Genomic DNA, 17,797 nt, shown 5'->3' on the forward strand with positions numbered 1-17,797 from the left:
GTGCTTGTGATTTATGGTAAATGCATGGCAAGGGTCTGTGATGACAAGTCGCCATGGATTAAAGGAATGTTTTCTTGGAAAATGATATTAGGCTGATTGCCTTATTTGTGCTTGATTCTTAAAGGATTTAATTAAGGAAGGATATATTGTACGGGTGGATCACCTCCATGGTCGCACCGCGTAGTAACCCAAGAGGGCACTGCTCGATTCATGGGCCGAAGGTCGAGTGGTGAAAAGGCCAACCACGGGAATGATGTTCCGCTCCTAGACAGCTTGTGGGTTAGTTGGAGCTCTGGACACCCCTTGCTAGGTCAAGAATGGAGTTGAAGACCTCCGTGGCCCCCAACATCTGGGCATGTTGGGAGATCCTATTCTAGATAAAGGATTGAGTTTTGGTGCCATGTGAATTGGACCAGTTACTTCTGCAGGGCAGAAGGGATACTTCTGTTGGACAGATGCGAAACATAATTTCTCCTGTATGGGCGGGAGACAAAGATTAACTTGAAGATAAGTTAAGGAACTTGTTTGATCTTGTTTGTCTATAGATTGCTTTGCTCTGTTTTCGTGTCTGTGCTATAATTTACGCGAACGAACCTTGTTCCCTAAAAGGCTTAATTAATGAAGCTGATTTTAAGTGTCACACATAAATGTGGTAGGACCTAATTAGAAAACTAAAGCTATTAAGGGAAGCGGGTGGGCGGAACCCCCGACGGGTCCGTCCTATGGTAGGGTGGTCCCAGAGAACTAGGAGGCTTCTCACAAGTTTTTATCGTCATTCGACCTTTAGGTATTTATAGGTTAGAACCCGATTCATGCCGTTTTAGGGGACCGGAATGGGACTATGTCCTATGGGCAGAGAGGTTGAGCAACGCATCCCTCTCGTTTCCCATTCTCTTTGAACCAAGTGCGGCATAGATCTGCTTCGGGTTGGGTATCTCTGCGTAAAGTAGGATGTCCAATACCCGACGCTAGAATGCTAACAGGAGACCTTGACAACTAGGAACCCAAATTTCAGGTTGATCCTAGTGGGTTCGGTCGTGAACGTTCCGTTGCAAGGCGGATTCGGGAAACCCTAGGCGACAAAACTCGGAACATTCCCTGGGAGTGCCGGGCAGCGACGCTTAGATTCGTTTCTCGATAGACCGCTAAAAGAGTGCCTGGGCGGGCACCTCACAGATTGTATCTATCACCTGAAGTTGTATTTTTCACACCCACATGTATTGCATGGGTTAGACACATGTATTTGTGATTATAATATCTTAGGCTTGGTCAAAGCATGCAATGATGATTGACCGGTGGCCTAGAGCCCACAAAGTGGGTAGGATGCCCAAGAGAGGGTGCAAACCCTAAACCCAAAGCACAAAAGGGGTGCAAATCCTAACCCTGACCCTAATTCTTGGCCTATATAGGGGTGGGAGCTCTCAGTTGTATTCACCCTTTTGGCACATCTATGCCATGGAAGCTCTATCAGTGTGACTACTCAAGCTTTCTATTTTATCTTTCCATTCTATCATCTTGCTTCCATTGTGTTGAGAGTGACTGAGAGGGAGAGAGTGAGAGGTGTGTTGAGCAAGGGATTGAGGGAAGGTGAAGCTCTTCGTCATTGTCTTGCTTTTCTTGTCTTCTCTATTAGCTCTTCTGCTTGTTGGTGTGCTTGGTTGTAAATGCAAAGGAGTAATGGCATCGGATCGTGTTGATCATGGTCGTGGAACCATCTTCGAGGAGCCTTCGAGTCATCAAATGCAAGAACATAAGTTATGTGAGTTTGCTACAACTTGAGCTAGTCTTGTGTTCTTCTATTTGGAGTTACAGATAGATAACATGTTCTAGTGTTATTCCTCAAAAGTGGCTACTTTCCCTAACAATTCATGGCACTCAATGATTGATTCTGTGGTCCTGAATCAACGTTAGAATACAGCTTCTACCTATGTACAGAGCACTAACCAATTGAGGGTGGATCTCCTAGCTTACCTTTTCAAAAACCATCCATTTGATTCATCCTTTCTTTATGCCTATTAAAGAATATATGTCTTAGGTCCCTCTGTTCCTAGCCTATTGTACTATCAACAAATGTCTCATCACTATGATACCTATCTTTCCCTTTATCAAACCAATTCAGCAGCTATCTTACCTCTTCTTTTTCAACCTCAATGTTTTCCTCAAATTCCCATATTTACCTATTGCTTTTTTATTGAAGATCGAGTATTTTTCCCTTCTCCACCATGTCCTTCTCCATCTATCCATATACCTTCTACTTTTCCTGTTTATCAATTAACACCTTTCCTAACTGATTCCCTTAAATTTTCAGCCACTCTTTCTTTATCTTATTCCTCCTTTTATGACTTTGCCTACCCATCTCTTCATCCTCTTTTACTTATTCCACTTCCATCTCCTGCTACTTCTATTTCTCAACCCCCTCAGTTGGTTAGTGAATACGAAGGATTTGATCAGCAAATTTCCAGAAGAAGAGGATGGAGCTCGACTGATTCTCTTACAGGACCATAAATAAACTGGCCAATAATTCCAAGGGATTGGACCACTATTAGTCAAGCATACCAGAACTACCTTCATTTTGCTCACCAATATTCACAATCTCTAGATCCTTCAGTGAGATTGACAGCTCATTTTGCTTGGTATCTAGCATATATGCATAGGCATTCCCATAACGATCAAAAGGCCATTCCAAAGCTTTGTATGAATGTCAATGTAAACATTGATTCCCAATAGTTAGATGTCCTCTATTTTCATGCCCTATGTCTACCTAGCAGATACCTTGTTTTGCTAGAAAATATGTGTTGCCTTCAGTTCTTTCAAAATCCTCCAAAGACATTTGTAGATTAATCCTTCTCCATGGATCATTTTCGAAACCACCAAGCTTTCAAAAGGGATCACCTTCATTGATGCCTTTGCCATGTATTTTGGATGATTCTTAATGATATATATCTCTCACTTTTTGGAGGTGTCATTCAGATGGTTGTGTTAGTGTTTGTGTGTGTGTGTGTGTGTTGTAATAATTGTATGTGATGAGTTCGTGCTGATTGAGAATAATTTGTTTGAGAGCTCTTTTCAAACTATTGATAGTGGATAGACGCCTAAGGTGCAAAGCTGAAGAGAACCTCTCATATCCTTTACAAATTTTTTATGGCTTTTAAATGATTAATCAGATGAGTTAATGAATAATGTAGTTTTTCTTTAGTAGTATTTTCTATCAGATACAGGTGATAAATTGGGGTCGTGGTTTGGCGAGATTATTGAAGATACTACGAAAGATAAAATTCGGCTCTTTAATGAACTTATATTCTTCTTTTCCTTGGATCGCGAGGGTTCTTCCTTTCTAAGTGTGGGAAAATGTTAAGAGTGGAAAAAGACTGAATTTTTTATTGATTTTTGTTATTTTTGAGGTCTGAATGATTGATTTTTGATGGATTTAGAGTGATGTATGGTTGTTAATGAAAGTTTTTGAGAGTGTTTTGGATTATATTGATTATGTTTTGGAAGTTCATGATGATTTTTAGTGGAGATATAAAGCTCTATGATGTTCTGTTAAGGTTCTGATTGGTTCTGTATACCTTCTGTATAGCTTCTATTTTGTTCTAATTTTCTTCTGTATTAAGCATAGATTAATGATTGATGAAGAGTGAGATCTTTTGGAAGCTTATTGAATAGTTTTTTATAGTTTGGAATGGTTTGAGTATGAGTTATGAGGTTCTGATAACCTTCTGTAAACCTTTTGTAGAGCCTCTGTCTCTGCTTTGTAACTATACTATAGTTGTTCTGGTATTGTACTGTACTATTCTGTAGACCTTCTATAAGTGTTCTGTAGAATGTATGTGTGACTTTGGAAAATTTTTCTAACTTTTGGAAATGATGAATCTAATTTCAGAAAAGCTAAAACAAATGAAAAAAGCAGCTGCTGAAGACTAAAGAGAAGACTGAAGTGACAGTGACAGTAGTGAGGTGTGAAAAGACAATATAGTGGCTATGGTGACTCTTCATATCAGACATACCTCTTGGGAGGTACATCCACGACCTAAGAAGGATTATTGAGAGTTATTATGAGAGTATTTTAGTGAGGATATAATGTACTATTGAGAGAGAGAGAGAGAGAGCCAGAGATAGTCAATTCTATCAAAACAGTGTAATTGTATATGAGAGATTGAGAGAGAGAACTATGAAGACATTGAAGATGAATACTATGTGATTTATTTCCATTCAAAAGATGGTGTATTCTTCTATGTTCTTTGTTCTATTTATGGATTCTATGAAGATGTTGAAGATTATGGTTGATTCTATCAAATCCGTGGGAGAAATCTACAAAGATGCTGCGTGAAGAATTGTTGTTTTCTTTGTTTTGATGATCAAAAGAATGAAATAAAAGCTTGTTGATGTTACAAGATAGATTTTCTTGCAATAGAATCCTCTTTTCCTTGGTGTTCCTCTTGGGGCTCCAATGCTTGGGGATTTAGCAGCTTGCCTATATAGCTCTTCCTCATCTGAGAACGGTAGGTCAATGGTTGCCAAGACGTGCATCCAATCCCGCTCGTCCTCAAGGCAAGAGATGTACTTGGTCAATGACCCATAGGGTTTGCTTGCCTGTGCATCACCTTTTAACATGGTTGAGATAGCATCAAGGTCGGTTGGGGTAGTCTTCCAGGTATCCATCTCAACCCTTACCGCTTCTGTTCTATTCGCCAAGAAGATGAGATTGTTACCCCAATCCTCAATAACTCGAGCGTTCCTCATCCAGGGTTGGCCTAGCAGTATGTCGTAGTCCACTTCCTTCATGACAATGAAGTTCACGGAAAACTACACTCATGTGACCTTCACTGGCCAGCTCTTTAGGACCCTGAATGGTCTGGCCTTCATTCCATTGGCCAATGTGACATTGAACCTAGCCGTTTCCACGAGTGGATTTCCCCAGGCTTGCAGAACTGCGTGGCTCAAGACACTGACACCAGCGCCTATGTCTACTATTCCTTTTCGTATTACATCCCCCAAGGCTAAGATAGATAAGACTGCATGCATCTCAATGCCTTCCCAGAAAGCATTGACATGCAGTGACCTTGGAGCTGAGTGTAGCGTTAGGCTTGGAATCTGCGTGACTGCGTCCTGCTCTTGCAAGTTAGTGGCAGTGTGCTCTTTTTCCTCTACCCAATACTTTAATTCATGCCATAAGGAAGGGTGCTGCCGAAGCAGATCTCCTAGGCTCCAGGTTACTGGCGTGGTTACTAAAGTGGTGAGGAGGTTGCTGGGTGATTGCCTTCCTTCTTGGTCAGCACTCTTTGGCCATATGTCTTGATTAGCTTGCTGACATGCTTCTTCCTGGTCTTACCTCTGTGGCATCTCATGTGGTGTGGATACGTTCCCCGGTTGAGGTCGCGACAGTGAAACGGGTGTACTCACACTAGAGAGGTCTTCAATTTGGTCTTCCGGTATGGGCTCTATGTCCTTAAGGTATTCCTGGGCATCCTTGGCCCACTCCTTGACTTTGGCTATAGCCTCGAGTTGCCCTTTGGGGTGAGGGTATTCCCCTACCTTGGCACTCCCTAGTTCTGTTGTCTTAGGAGCTGAGGTCTCTACCTATGCATCAGTGACTCTCTTTCCTGTCACTAGCGTTGTAGCTTCCTCGGTCTTAAGGGTAATATTTGCGTCTGTTCTCTTTCTCCTTCTCCTCCAGCTTTTCTTTTCCAACGAGGCTGCATCCAGGTTACTTGGCCCAGGCAATGAGATGCCTGCCTGTTTTCTCTATGCTCGTGTCATGACATGTAGTGGGATTGATGTATCATCACTGTCAAAGGTCTCCACACCAAACAGCCCCAAGGGTACTGAGGACACGTTGGCAGAACTAGTTGATGGCTTCCGTCTAGGACAATCAGGAAATAGGTGTGTGATTCCACACTCGGTGCATCGAATGTCAGCTTTGTCCTTGTTTGCATGTTCTCTTTCCGGGCAGTGTGATGAAATATGGCTTGGATGACTGCAAGTCCAGCATGAGATTGGATCTTGGCTTGGTCCTCCAAAGCCTTTGTCTCTTCCTCTACCTAGCGCCATCGTCGGTACTGGTCGGTAGTCCATCAGGACTGGATTGCCTTCCTCATCATAGGATATGTATGGTTTCACATAGGTCTCCTCTTCACTAAGTTCTTCCACATAGTGAACAGGAGCGTCACTCGGTGGATGGGTTACATAGGGCCCTGGTGGTCTGGGTATGCCTATTGGATTCATCTCTAGCCTAGGAATGGCCAGTCTTGCGTCATTTGGTACTAGAAGCGCCAACTGGGCTCCCCTACCAAAGAGGTTAAGTGGCCTGTTGCCTAAGTATGGAGGGTTGTATTGCTGCGCATATGGGAATCTCCTTCGCAGTCTGCAATGTAATGCGCCATGACCGAACCTACCGCAGTTTGAGCACGGCCTAGATCTAGGATCTTGGCACTCAGCTAGGAGATAGTTACCACCACTGTGTATACACTGCACATGCGACCGCATAGGTTTCCTCATTTGGTCTTGCAATCATGCAAGCTCCATTCTCACCTCAGCCAGCTCATGGCCTTGGTCAACACTCTTTCCCTTATCATGTATGCTAGAGTTCTCTCTCTCTCTTGAAACTGTTGACCGCGCTGGAGCTCTCTGACTTGTACTGTCCCGACTGGTGTTCCTCATGCTTTGCTCCCTAAGCTGATCGCCCACCCTTATTTCCTCTTTAAAGACTCTAGCTAACACGTCTCGGTGTAGAGTAGAGTTACTAGCCAAAGCCTTGTAGAGCTCCTCGCTTTGAATTCCATTTATAAATACGATAGGCACAGCCTTCTCGTTAAGTCGCTCATTTGCAAGGATCCTCTTGAAGAGGCTACGCACATGAGTGACATAGTCCCTTATGTCTTCCTTTTCCCTCTGACTGACATTTATCAACCGGACGATAAGATTGTCAGAGTACCCTGCCTCAGAGAATCTCTTGATAAAGAGGTCCTTAAGACGGCGGGCAAAGTTTCGTATGCTCAGTTGCATCTAGACTAGTGTACCAAATTCTCTCCTTATCCCCTAAGCGCAGACCGAAAGCTTGAGAGCATTATGCGAGGTCCGTGAGCCCGTTTGCTTCGCAAACTTGTTCAAATTGCTCCACAAAGCTATATGGGTCATTGCTAGGTTCATACTTGTCTAGCTGCTTTGCTACAATAGGGATTCTAGATTGTCCCTTTGCCCCTTGCGTGGCCCCTAGTCCCGAGAGTAATACGGTGGCTAAGGCTGTTGTGCTCTGCTCAGCGGACATATTGTCCATGAGCCACTTGGCTACGAGTTCACTCACTCAAGGATAAGTCAGCCTCTATTGCTCATTCTCTCTTTGCATTTGGCCCTGCTTTGGCTGCACCAGCCAAGGCTAGCACACGACGAGTCTCGTACATGTCTACATCTTGTTGGAGTTTCCTAGCCTTCTACTCGTGGTTATAGGCACTTATGCTCTCTACTGCTCGTTCTCTCTCTGCATTTGGCCCTGCTTTGGCTGCACCAGCCAAGGCTAGCACACGTCGGGTCTCGTACATGTCTATATCTTGTTGGAGTTTCCTAGCCTTCTACTCGTGGTTATAGGCAATTATGCTCTCTAGCGCCTTTCTAATCGCATTTCTTTCCTCTTCTAGGCTTGCTATCACTTCCTCTACTGGTTTGCCTTGAACTATCGTCCTAGTCAACAAGTCGTACTCATTGACTAACTCCTGCACTAAGACTGGGAATTCTCCTAAGTCCAATCGGTCCTCTCCTTGTTCGCCTCGTGATCCTGACATTGCACCCGCTTCCAGCTCCACAAGGTCGTCGATTAATTTGAGTAGCTCCGGTAACGTCCAATCCTCTATGTTGTCGCCTTCTGGATCTTCGTGTCCTCTTAAGGTCCTACTGATGGGTTTTGGGATCTTCTCCTAATAGTGGGTTCCTTGATGTTATTATATCTCTTGATGAGTTCCTTGTTATTGAAAGCAGTTGTCAATCTTATTCACAAGTTGTGCTTCATGCTTTCTAGTGCTCAGTGCGAAAACAGGCTTTTTCTTTTTTTCTAGTGCACCTTTGGTGATAAAATCAAAAGTGAGGTGTGGATGCAGGAAATGCTCAATGCAAAATCCACTATTCCCCTCACATTCGTAGCCTGATATGGCTCTAAGCACAGGTTCTGGCTGATCTAAGGTCTTACTGGAAGTCTATGCTGCATTCTCTATTCTACTTCAGGGTTGGTTGGTTGGTTACCGAAAGTCAAGTCAAGTTCTAAATTCGGTCCGCTCAGTGTCTAGCTATTTGGGGTGAATCCTCGGTTATCATGTCTGGTCTCTGGCTTCTAAGGGCTAAATTGGGTTTCCAGAGGGGGGTCAGATATGTGGATAGGGTGGCCAGGATTGTCAGGCGGGTTTAAAAACCTCTATTTTAAGTTATGGTGAAGTGATCTGATTCTCAGAATCAGACCGTCCAATTCTGGAAATCGAACGGGCTCGTCCGATTTTGGGACTCGCACAGGGTGGTCCGATTGTGAAAATCGGACAGGGTGGTCTAATTGTGAAAATCGAATAGTCTGATTTCTACTTTGGTCTGATTTCCCTAGTCGGACAGGGGGGTCCAACTCCTACGATAGAACGAGTGGTCCGATTGTGGTGCTAGGATCAATGGTCCGATTCTCCCACTAGGAAAAGTGGTTCGATCCTTGCAGTTGGTCCGATTTTGAGACTAGGACACGTGGTCCGATTTTGGCACTGGGTCCAACTGCTGGAATCGGATCGGACGGGGTGATCCAATTCTCGCAGTCGGACGGTCCGACTCTAGAAATCGAGTGGTCCGATTCTAGGAATCGGACCTAGACAACTTGGTCTGACTACGCAGACGACAGCCCGCGGGTTGTACACGATGACTCAAGCTCAACGCCTACTCCATGGAATCATCCAGTGCCTTCCAGATAGGTGCAAAACACTACAAGAAAATACCAGACATACCTGGAATCACTGTGGTGCTTGAATCGAACGGCACTCCAGAATTTGTGCCCCTATTTCCCTGTTTCCAGCATCAGCAGAACCCTTTCTGTTTTCCTTCTTTTTCCTATCCTAATCTTAACCTAATGCAACAAAAAACAAAAACAGAGATGGGGATGGATGGTCCTACTCTAATATTCAACAACATATCAAAGTTCTTACTTGCTCCAAGGATTAAAACCTCCTAAATCTCCTAACTATCTCAAGCACCGGTTCGGGCTGCAAACCCTACTTCTATGCTCGATTCAATGCACGCGGTGCTCGAGGCTCGATTCTATCGGTCTCGACAACGGAACCAAAATGAAGAGGAGCTACGGAGCTCTACTTTGAGACCTACGGACCGCTTATTGATCAAGCATTTCAAGCCGAGCGGCCGTGGCTACCTCTCACATAACCGACGCACAATGCCTACCTTACGAGTGTAGTGAGCTTACCTTGATTCTCGATCGAGTTCCCTCCTCTCTCTTGCACTCCGGTAGCTCCACGATCCTTACAACAAGCTCAAGCAACCTCAAGCCCTCTCCGTCAAGCTCCATTCTCCATAGCCGCACGAGAAAAGAGAAGAGAAGAGAAGAAGAGAAGATGGGGAGCTTCTTCTCCACTATCCCTCACTCTCACACACTCACTCCCTCACACTCCCTCAATCCCTCACTCAAGCACAAGCAAGAAGGCAAGAAACAAGAGAAAAAGAAGAAGAAGCTTTGGCCACACACAAGAATGATCTTCTCATTCACTTTTGAGCTTTATATACATACCCTACTTTTTGGGCGGTCATCCCCACTTTTTACATGGCCGGCCATTAGCCTAGGCTCTCTTTTCCTATTTCCCACCGTTTTAACTTATCCTATTCCCAACTAGTGCATACAATTTGCACAGGAGTGAGCCTGGCACTCTTTTACAAGGATTCGAGAGCGCTTTCAAAATTAATGGTGCACTTTTACTCTCTTCTTTTCTCGAGGCGACATTGAGACCTTCTAGAGAGATCGTCATTCAAATTTTCCAGGGTCTGACTTCCATCCGAGACCCCTTTTCCTTCCTTTGTCCTGTGCCCTTTCGGTTATCTTCTTTTTCCATTTTCCCGCTCCTCTGCTCCATTTTCCCGCTCCTCTGTGCTGCGTTAAACATCAAAAAAGAGCAAAGAGAAAGTAAGTGAAGCTCACAAACTATCGAAGTAATAACATTACAAAACCGCATAACAACCATAGAAGGATTGTATACTGAAGTTCCAAACTTGGCCAAGGTAAAGACCATGGAAGGAACTCCTAAGAGGACCAAACAAGAGCAAGCTTGCAAAGAGAAGCTTGTTAAATCTCAAGGTCAGATTGCATAAGTGAGCGTAAAAGAAGGCCTTGACGCCTTCCAAAAACCGTGTGAGGAACTGAAGGAGAAACTAGAAGCTCTTATAAGCAAGCAAGAACTTCAAGAATAGTTAAATGAGACACCAAAAGCTTATAAGAAATTCATTATTCAACGAGAGGAGCAAGTGCACAACCTCCAAAAACAACTCCACCAAGAACGTAACTCAAGCCTTTAGGAAAAGAAGAGTTGATGGAGTTGCGACAACAATTATAAGAAATAAACCACTAAGTTTCGTTTGTTAAAACACAACTTTCAAAGGAGGTCGCAAAAATAGCACTACGAGAAAGAGAGAAATAGGAACATCAACAAATGCAAGGATAGTGGAAGATTGCACGAGCTAGCCTCCAAGAAAGCATAGAATTCAGTATAAAGTCAAACATAGAAGCTCTATGAAGAAACATCATGAAAATGTCCACCTACTTGGGCCCGGTTCAGACAATGGTGGACAAATACAAGCTTTTTTTGCATTGTGCGTGAATATATCTAACGCCCGGCCATACATATCACAAGTTCTTGCTTGGATTGTTGGTTTATGTGGCAATGTAAAGCCCACACGATCTTTGCAAGGGTTCAAATCTCACGGCTCCTTTTTATTTCAAAAAGGTAATGGGGCCTTGTCCGGTACATTAAGATCGGACACGTATATCTTCGCGTGAAAATCATCTTGACAAATCCCTTTTCAACACATCAGCATCACAAGCCTGCACTTATGTGGCCGTCCGCACAATCTGAACCAGGCCTTGGGTGTAACATTGTACAAAAAAAAAGCCAACATAAAGTAAAAATGGAACCATGTAACATGTAGGGATGTGATGCTAAAGCAACAAGTATTTAGAGAAGCTACCTTGATGGCTCAAGCCCCGACTAGGATTGGTTGCTGGTACTATAGAAGCCTTCGAGAAAATTCAAGGGATCAATTTGTTGGCTACAATGCATACCAAGGAAGATTTCTTATATCATCTAAGACAAAAAGGGTACAAGGAGAGAGACTTCAAAGCAGTAGGCCTTCTAGTACTAGAAATGAGCCCTCCAAAGTCTCCCTATCGCCCTTCAGCTACCAACCGCCATGACGCCACCCACACATACCCAACATGCAAAACTTTGATTTTGGAAAATCAATGGAGCAACTGATGGACGAAACCGCGGAACAAAAGGAGGCTTGTGAAGCCCTAACAGAGGACCCTCACACCCACCACTTGTAAAACTTCCCCAACCAACCATGGTAGCACCCTCATACCACATCCCAAGAATGTGTGCCACAACATTTTGGCAATTCAATGTCCATCTATCAACACCACAAGAACCACCATACACTTCATTGTATGTTTCACTTTCCCATTGCCCTTCATTTGCACCCCTCAATGTCTTCCTTTCAGCAGGCCATTGCAGTGCCAACTTGACCTTGTTTTCTAGGTTTTGCAACTTTCATCATCAGCATAATATAACTTTAACAAAAACTAACTCTAAATTTTGGGTTTTGTGGACACTGCCTGATCACCAATGACTAGTCAGTAACAAGCCACTTCCAGCCTTTCCTCCCCCTGGTGCATCATCCACCATGAAAGAAAGTGACAGTTATCAGTGACAGCACCTACAGAGGTGTTTCATCCTCTCAATTGTCTCAGCCTGGTTTTTGCCACTGTAGCAATGTGAAGACCAATCACCTTACGCCAGCTGACACAAAGCATTTGATATAGTACACTCTGACATACCACAGAATAAGCACCCTTATCTGTCAGAGGTGTTATAAGATTATCGAATATCAATATGCATCCACATACCCGACCATCAATGTTGATCAAACAGGATCTCATCATTACATTACATTGGCAAAGTGACAATGTCTGCTCAACAGTCAATATTGATCAAACAGGATCTCATTATTACATTACATTTGAAAAGAAAACGGAAGACTTTACCAGATCAGTGACACGAGCTTTACATGGGAGAAGAGTTAGAAAGGCCAACAGTACAGAAAATGGATCTTAAAAACAGGAAAATGCAGCTGCTACACTCATGTTGCAGTCCAGCGACAGTACATGCATCTCATTGTTAAGCATACTCATGTAGCCAAACGTCAAGAATCCTGTCATTGTCAGTAAATGCATCACAGCGCGAACAATGAGTCAAATTAATATTTATAAAAGGAATGGTAGAAAGCAAGCAGGATACTCTTGAAGATTAGTTTTCATGTACACATATGTGTGCCATATGTGAATGTCAGGTTAAATTTCAGGTATATACCACTTGATTGTCAAAGAAAGACATAGGGGCATAATCTTTGCCTAACATCTCCATGCCATTCATAAACTGCCAAGGTAAACTCGAGTGATACAGCATACTTGTTACAAGGGAAGATAGATTACAATGCTGAAGTGAGATCATGAACCACTAGGTCTATATCTTACAGGATGCTTCTCACATTCCTGAATTCGTTTCAATAACAGCCTTCCTAAATCCTAACTAGAAAAATACAGTTTAGTTTAAGCTTTCATCATGTTGAGCCTGGGGTATCGAACGGGGCAACCCTCTGCCTCTTATTCAAACTGCCTGGTAATAACTCCGCTCCTGCAGGGCCATCCATTACTAGCCTTAAAGCTTCCTGAACACGCTTTACTGAGACGGTTTGATCTTGTTCTGTGGCATCATCTTTCAAAGTCATTATGAAAACATTCTTTATTCTGCCTCCAAGAGTAGAGATTTCTGCTTTCAATGTCCTGAGCCTTAGATTATTGATAGCATCTCTGAGATCAGACATAAGCTCGGGTCGGTCATCGCAGCATAAAGATGCCCTTATCAGAACCCTTCCTTCTGCAGATGCAGGATCTTCCTGGACACTAAGCTCATCGTGGTCTGTGGGCATGGGACCATATTCATAAATCTCGGATACCTTGCGTTTCAGTGTCTTCACTTGGTCAATAACCTCAGCCAGTAATGAAGCCTTATCAGTCTGCAAAATGCAGCACCCATCAATGGTCAGTAAAACAGCAAACCTGAAACATTTTTCATTCAAACCATCCTCCCTGTAGCTCCATCCACTATACCAAATTTGACACAGTTAACATAGCACACTCTGGATGCTATCTAGCATTTAGGCAGCAAAGCGAGTACAAAGGCCAAGCTTAAGAGACAATTCATGAACGCAATGCCCTTAATCGAGACTTTAAATTACCAAACTCCACAGTTATTGGGGAACCACTAACTAGATGGTAGGGGTAACTTCAGATTTGCAACGCCATTTTCAAAACAAAACCAGCCATACCTTTGTGGTGCTCGGAAGCAGTGTGCGCAATGTGGAGAGATGCGAATTTATTCGTTCGCGACGGCGCCTCTCTGCCTCGCTGTGGCTCTTTGAGGCTGCCAGTGCTTTTGCCTCGAGTATCTCCTTTGGGGTCATCTTTGATGCATTCACCAACTCACCCCTGGCCGTGTCGAGTACCAGGGATCCACCATTGAGGGTGATATGCGGAGAATAGTGGCGAACTGGATCCTTGAGCCCAGGAGAGCCAGAGCTGTTGAAACATTCTGAAGGCAGTGTACCTCTGAGCTGCTGGACCCAAGTGCTAGCACTGGGATAAGAGATGGGATTCACAAGGCTAGAAGGCAAGCAACCAGTAGACGACGATGGAAGAAGGCTTGCTTGATCTGTCTTGAAATGCTGCCCAAATGATAACTCTGCAAGCATTTTCTGAAGGGGATTAGATGGTGGCATAGCATTCAACCTTGACCATTGTGCAGTTGCGGTAACATTTCCCCCAGCACCACCTCCCGATCCTGCACCACCGCTGCTGCCACCGCCACCACCGCTATCAATGTAGTCCAAATTCCCTGAGAACACAAACGGTAGCCTCATCCCCCCTTGCTGGTGTGTCAATTCAACTCCATTCATCTCTCAGTGAATAACTCAAGAACTTAAGACTGGTTGATTCAAGCTCCGCCTCCCGGGTTGTACACGAACAGGAGGCAAGCAACTGAGGTGGGTGGGCATGGATAAACAGGGTAGGACAGTGATGGAGGGCGGTGGTAGAGAGCAGAGAAGAGACTGGTTGGGAGGACCTCCTGCTGTTGCTCGCATTCAGAAGCTGTGTTTTTACTTGCCAGAGGACTGAGTTCCATTCCGTAATTGATTGCCACAGTTTGAAGGTGTTAACCCTACACACTAAGTACAAATGGTGCTCTACACCATGATGAAGCACCTGTACTGTTCTCTCTCTACCCCTTCCTCTCTCTAGATTTACAAATTTCTGCCAGATTACGTCTAAACCATGGCTGCAAAGGACAAGATTGCACACAACACAACTACACCATTTCCAAAATTCACTTACCTAGACCATCTAAAAGGGCGATACTGATGTGGAGAGAGAAAAAAATACCTAACTTGAAGAGAAGGCAGGCCCAAAAGCAGGGGAGATTTATGAGACACAGCTACTCTGTTCTTCTGCCTAGACAAGGATGATGGCTGCTCAGAAGTCCCTGTGAGCTTCCTTACCGAAGAGGCCTCTAACAAGAACTGCAGAAGGCAAAGATTTGCAGCAGTCTTATCAACGGATGATGCAAAGGAAGGGGGGCCAGTAACGACCCAATTTATTGAGCAAATCTGTTAAGGGAAGTATCAGGAGGCTGATAAGAATTGGAGGAGGTAAAAGAAGGGGCAGGGGTACGAAGAGTACGAAGGGATGCGCGATCGGGGGGAGCTTTAAATGCAGCGGGCAAAAGGGAAGAATGAAAAGGGGCGAAGGGTCTCTCTACAGGTAGGAGGAGAGAGACAGAGAGAGAGAGAGAGAGAGTGTGTGTGTGTGTGTGTGTGTGTGTGTGTGAGAGAGAGGAGACTATCTGTAACCTAAGTAGAAACAGGGGAGGCTCCCCTGTATCAGAAGGAGACTATACGTAACCTAACAGGAAGAGGGGAAGCTCTGGAGGAGACAATTGGGGCTTTTTGAAACCTAAGACAGAGAAACAAGGGGAAGTAGGTCTGAGAAAGGTTGAAGAATAAGATATGGGAGCTCTTTTTTCTGTACGTTCTGGAGAAGGAGAAAGAGGGGAAGCTGGGGAAGCTCCTAGAGAAGAGAATGGGGCTGCTTTTTTATCTCTTAGGAAAGAGAAACAGTGGAAAAAACAGAGGAAGCTCCTCTGTTAAGGCCTCTATGATGATGAAGGGGAAGGAGACCGGGGGGGGGGGGGGGGCCTTTTGTAACCAAGGGATGATGGATGAAAGAGATGAGATGGGGAGGCAAAGTACCGATCTCCCTTCCGATGCTCAGTAAGAGTCTCTCTCATCAATCGCTCTCTGTCTCTCTCTCACTCTCTCTGAGCGGGGTCACTGGGGTCCTTTCTCTTTGCCTCCAAAAGGCTGCCATTTCTGCTGGCCAAAAGAAAACTCAACTAGAGTAGCAGCTTTTTTGGCAGCTTGTCCCCCTCTTTGGCAGGAAAAATATGCTAAACTGGCAGTAGCCCGCCCCTGCGCCGCCAACCCCCCTTTCCTTTTTCAGAGACGGTCGGCTGTGCCCATCAGCCGCGGCCCCCGCCAGCGTGGCAGCCCTGCCCCGCGGTTACCGGCCGTCCACGTCAGCGGAGCCGCCACCTGGACCCACCCACGTCTTGCCACGTCGCTTGGTCCTGTTGCGATATCCCAGGTCAACCCACCCGCACCGATTCGGCCTTTTTCTTTTCCATTTTGCAGACAGGAACTATAAACTGTCTGCAAATTATATTATATATTATATATATATCATATATTAAACGGAATACTCTTAAATTTTAATGCGGGCTTCCACGTCATGAGGTGCGAGGGGCGACCCTACTGTCTCGCTGCCACGTCAGCCGGTCTCTGCCACGTGGCGGGCTGCCCCGGGCACAGGATCGCCGACGTGGCGTTACTGCTTCTGCCGAGCCTCTCGGGCAAGGCATCTCCTCTCTCTCTCTCTCTCTCTCAAACATCGTGTTACCTTCCTTAATAAAAGCACCTCATGATCGTCCCCCATGGGCGCACACATTAAACAATAATAGAAACAATAATAGATACATATAATAGGAGAGGCTTAGGACCCTTAGCGGACCCATCATCTAGGCCCTTCCCCCAATGCCAAACTCATCCTAATTTTAATTGATTTCAATAACGTCAATCATGAATCAAATCACATGCTCTGAAATATTTATATGGTCCTAAGTTCCATGAATCTAGATATTGGACACTTGATAAGGTCCCCCACTTGTGCCTCACATGGTTGTTGGGGCTAATGATACCTCCTCACTTTGTTGTCATCCACATTTTGACTAACATGTACCACTTGGTCTCATCGATAAGTAGCATGGCATTTGCATTACCTGTCTCTATCTAATCTCATCCTCATCATCACTTATTTGGCTAACTCATATCCCATCCCATAGGGCAAGTATTGATTTTTATAATGCGATGTCCATTCGCGTTTAGTTTTATGTAGATCATAACAACCACAAAGAATTCTACACAAACTAATCAATACTTGGTCACCCTCCTTCTTGGGTGTGCCTTAACACAAGGTCACCAAGCACACTCGATCTCTAAATGAGGAATGGTAGGCCATAATACTTGCTATAGATTATCTCTAGCTTCCATTTAACTTTTTTTGTAATGTGTTTTTGCACCAAACATCTATCTATTGTTACGAGATTTCACCCGGTCATCATATCAAAGGATGACAGCTAACATAGAGGCCATGCACAATAGCTAGGAGGTATCAATCTCACAACCATTTACCATGCACCCACCCACCTCTAGCAACTGGGCTATGGCTCATTGGCAACTTCCATTTAACTTTGTTGTTCAGCTTATTTAATTTATCAAAGGTTGTTACATATTTACTAAATACAACCAAAGACTCCTTTTAAGACTCTGACATGCTTCCACCTTTCATTATTGAATTCTTGATCAAACCAACAATGTCAATCATATGTTCTTCACATAAGAAATTGTGTATGTTACATGTTACTACTTGATTAAGCAACCCCATTCCAATTTCATTAAGTAAATTGTTTATATGACGTGCTAACATAATGCTCATAAATATAACAATGTCAATGATAGGCTCATAATCATAATACACCAATCATCATCAAGCAGCACCCACACAACCACATAGACCCACATTCCCATATGGTCAAACTCTAACCATCAAATGGACACGGAAACTAGTGATCTAATTTTCAATGATTATACCAACAACATATGAACGATTACAAAAACTTGGGCTTCAATGATTGGTCGTTAATGATTGTTAAGACTAACACTAATCAATAAGAAGGTATAGCCATTTCAAAAATACTAGAGCCCAATCCAACAAACAACTAGAGCGAATAATCATGATAACCTCATCAAAACATGAGACTATTTTGAAGGTGTTCCCTTTTTTGTAGAAAGCGACTTGGTCATTCATTCAAGTATAAGCTTCAAAGATTGC

The 17,797-nt window shown here is 44.0% G+C and overlaps 1 protein-coding gene across 1 annotated transcript; it reads right to left on the reverse strand.

The window, feature by feature from the left end:
* Positions 1-12,511: 12,511 nt before the first annotated feature.
* LOC148022860 (transcription factor bHLH30-like) lies at positions 12,512-15,531 on the reverse strand. The gene is made up of 2 exons (XM_087695776.1): positions 13,624-15,531; positions 12,512-13,311 (listed from the first exon to the last, which is right to left on the reverse strand). The coding sequence occupies exons 1-2, from the start codon at positions 14,248-14,250 to the stop codon at positions 12,856-12,858; spliced, it is 1,083 nt and encodes a 360-aa protein (XP_087551902.1). The 5' UTR covers positions 14,251-15,531; the 3' UTR covers positions 12,512-12,855.
* Positions 15,532-17,797: the final 2,266 nt, after the last annotated feature.

This window comes from Lygodium microphyllum, chromosome 16 (genome assembly GCF_053477565.2).
Source record: "Lygodium microphyllum isolate KBCC chromosome 16, Lygodium_microphyllum_v1.1.10, whole genome shotgun sequence".
Taxonomy (NCBI): domain Eukaryota; kingdom Viridiplantae; phylum Streptophyta; class Polypodiopsida; order Schizaeales; family Lygodiaceae; genus Lygodium; species Lygodium microphyllum.

Coding starts and splice junctions, on each gene's coding strand:
- LOC148022860 (XM_087695776.1), bottom strand. CDS start 14,250: ATGAATGGAGTTGAATTGACACACCAGCAAGGGGGGATGAGGCTACCG. Junction 13,312..13,623: donor TGCTTCCGAGCACCACAAAG/GTATGGCTGGTT, acceptor TGCATTTTGCAG/ACTGATAAGGCTTCATTACT.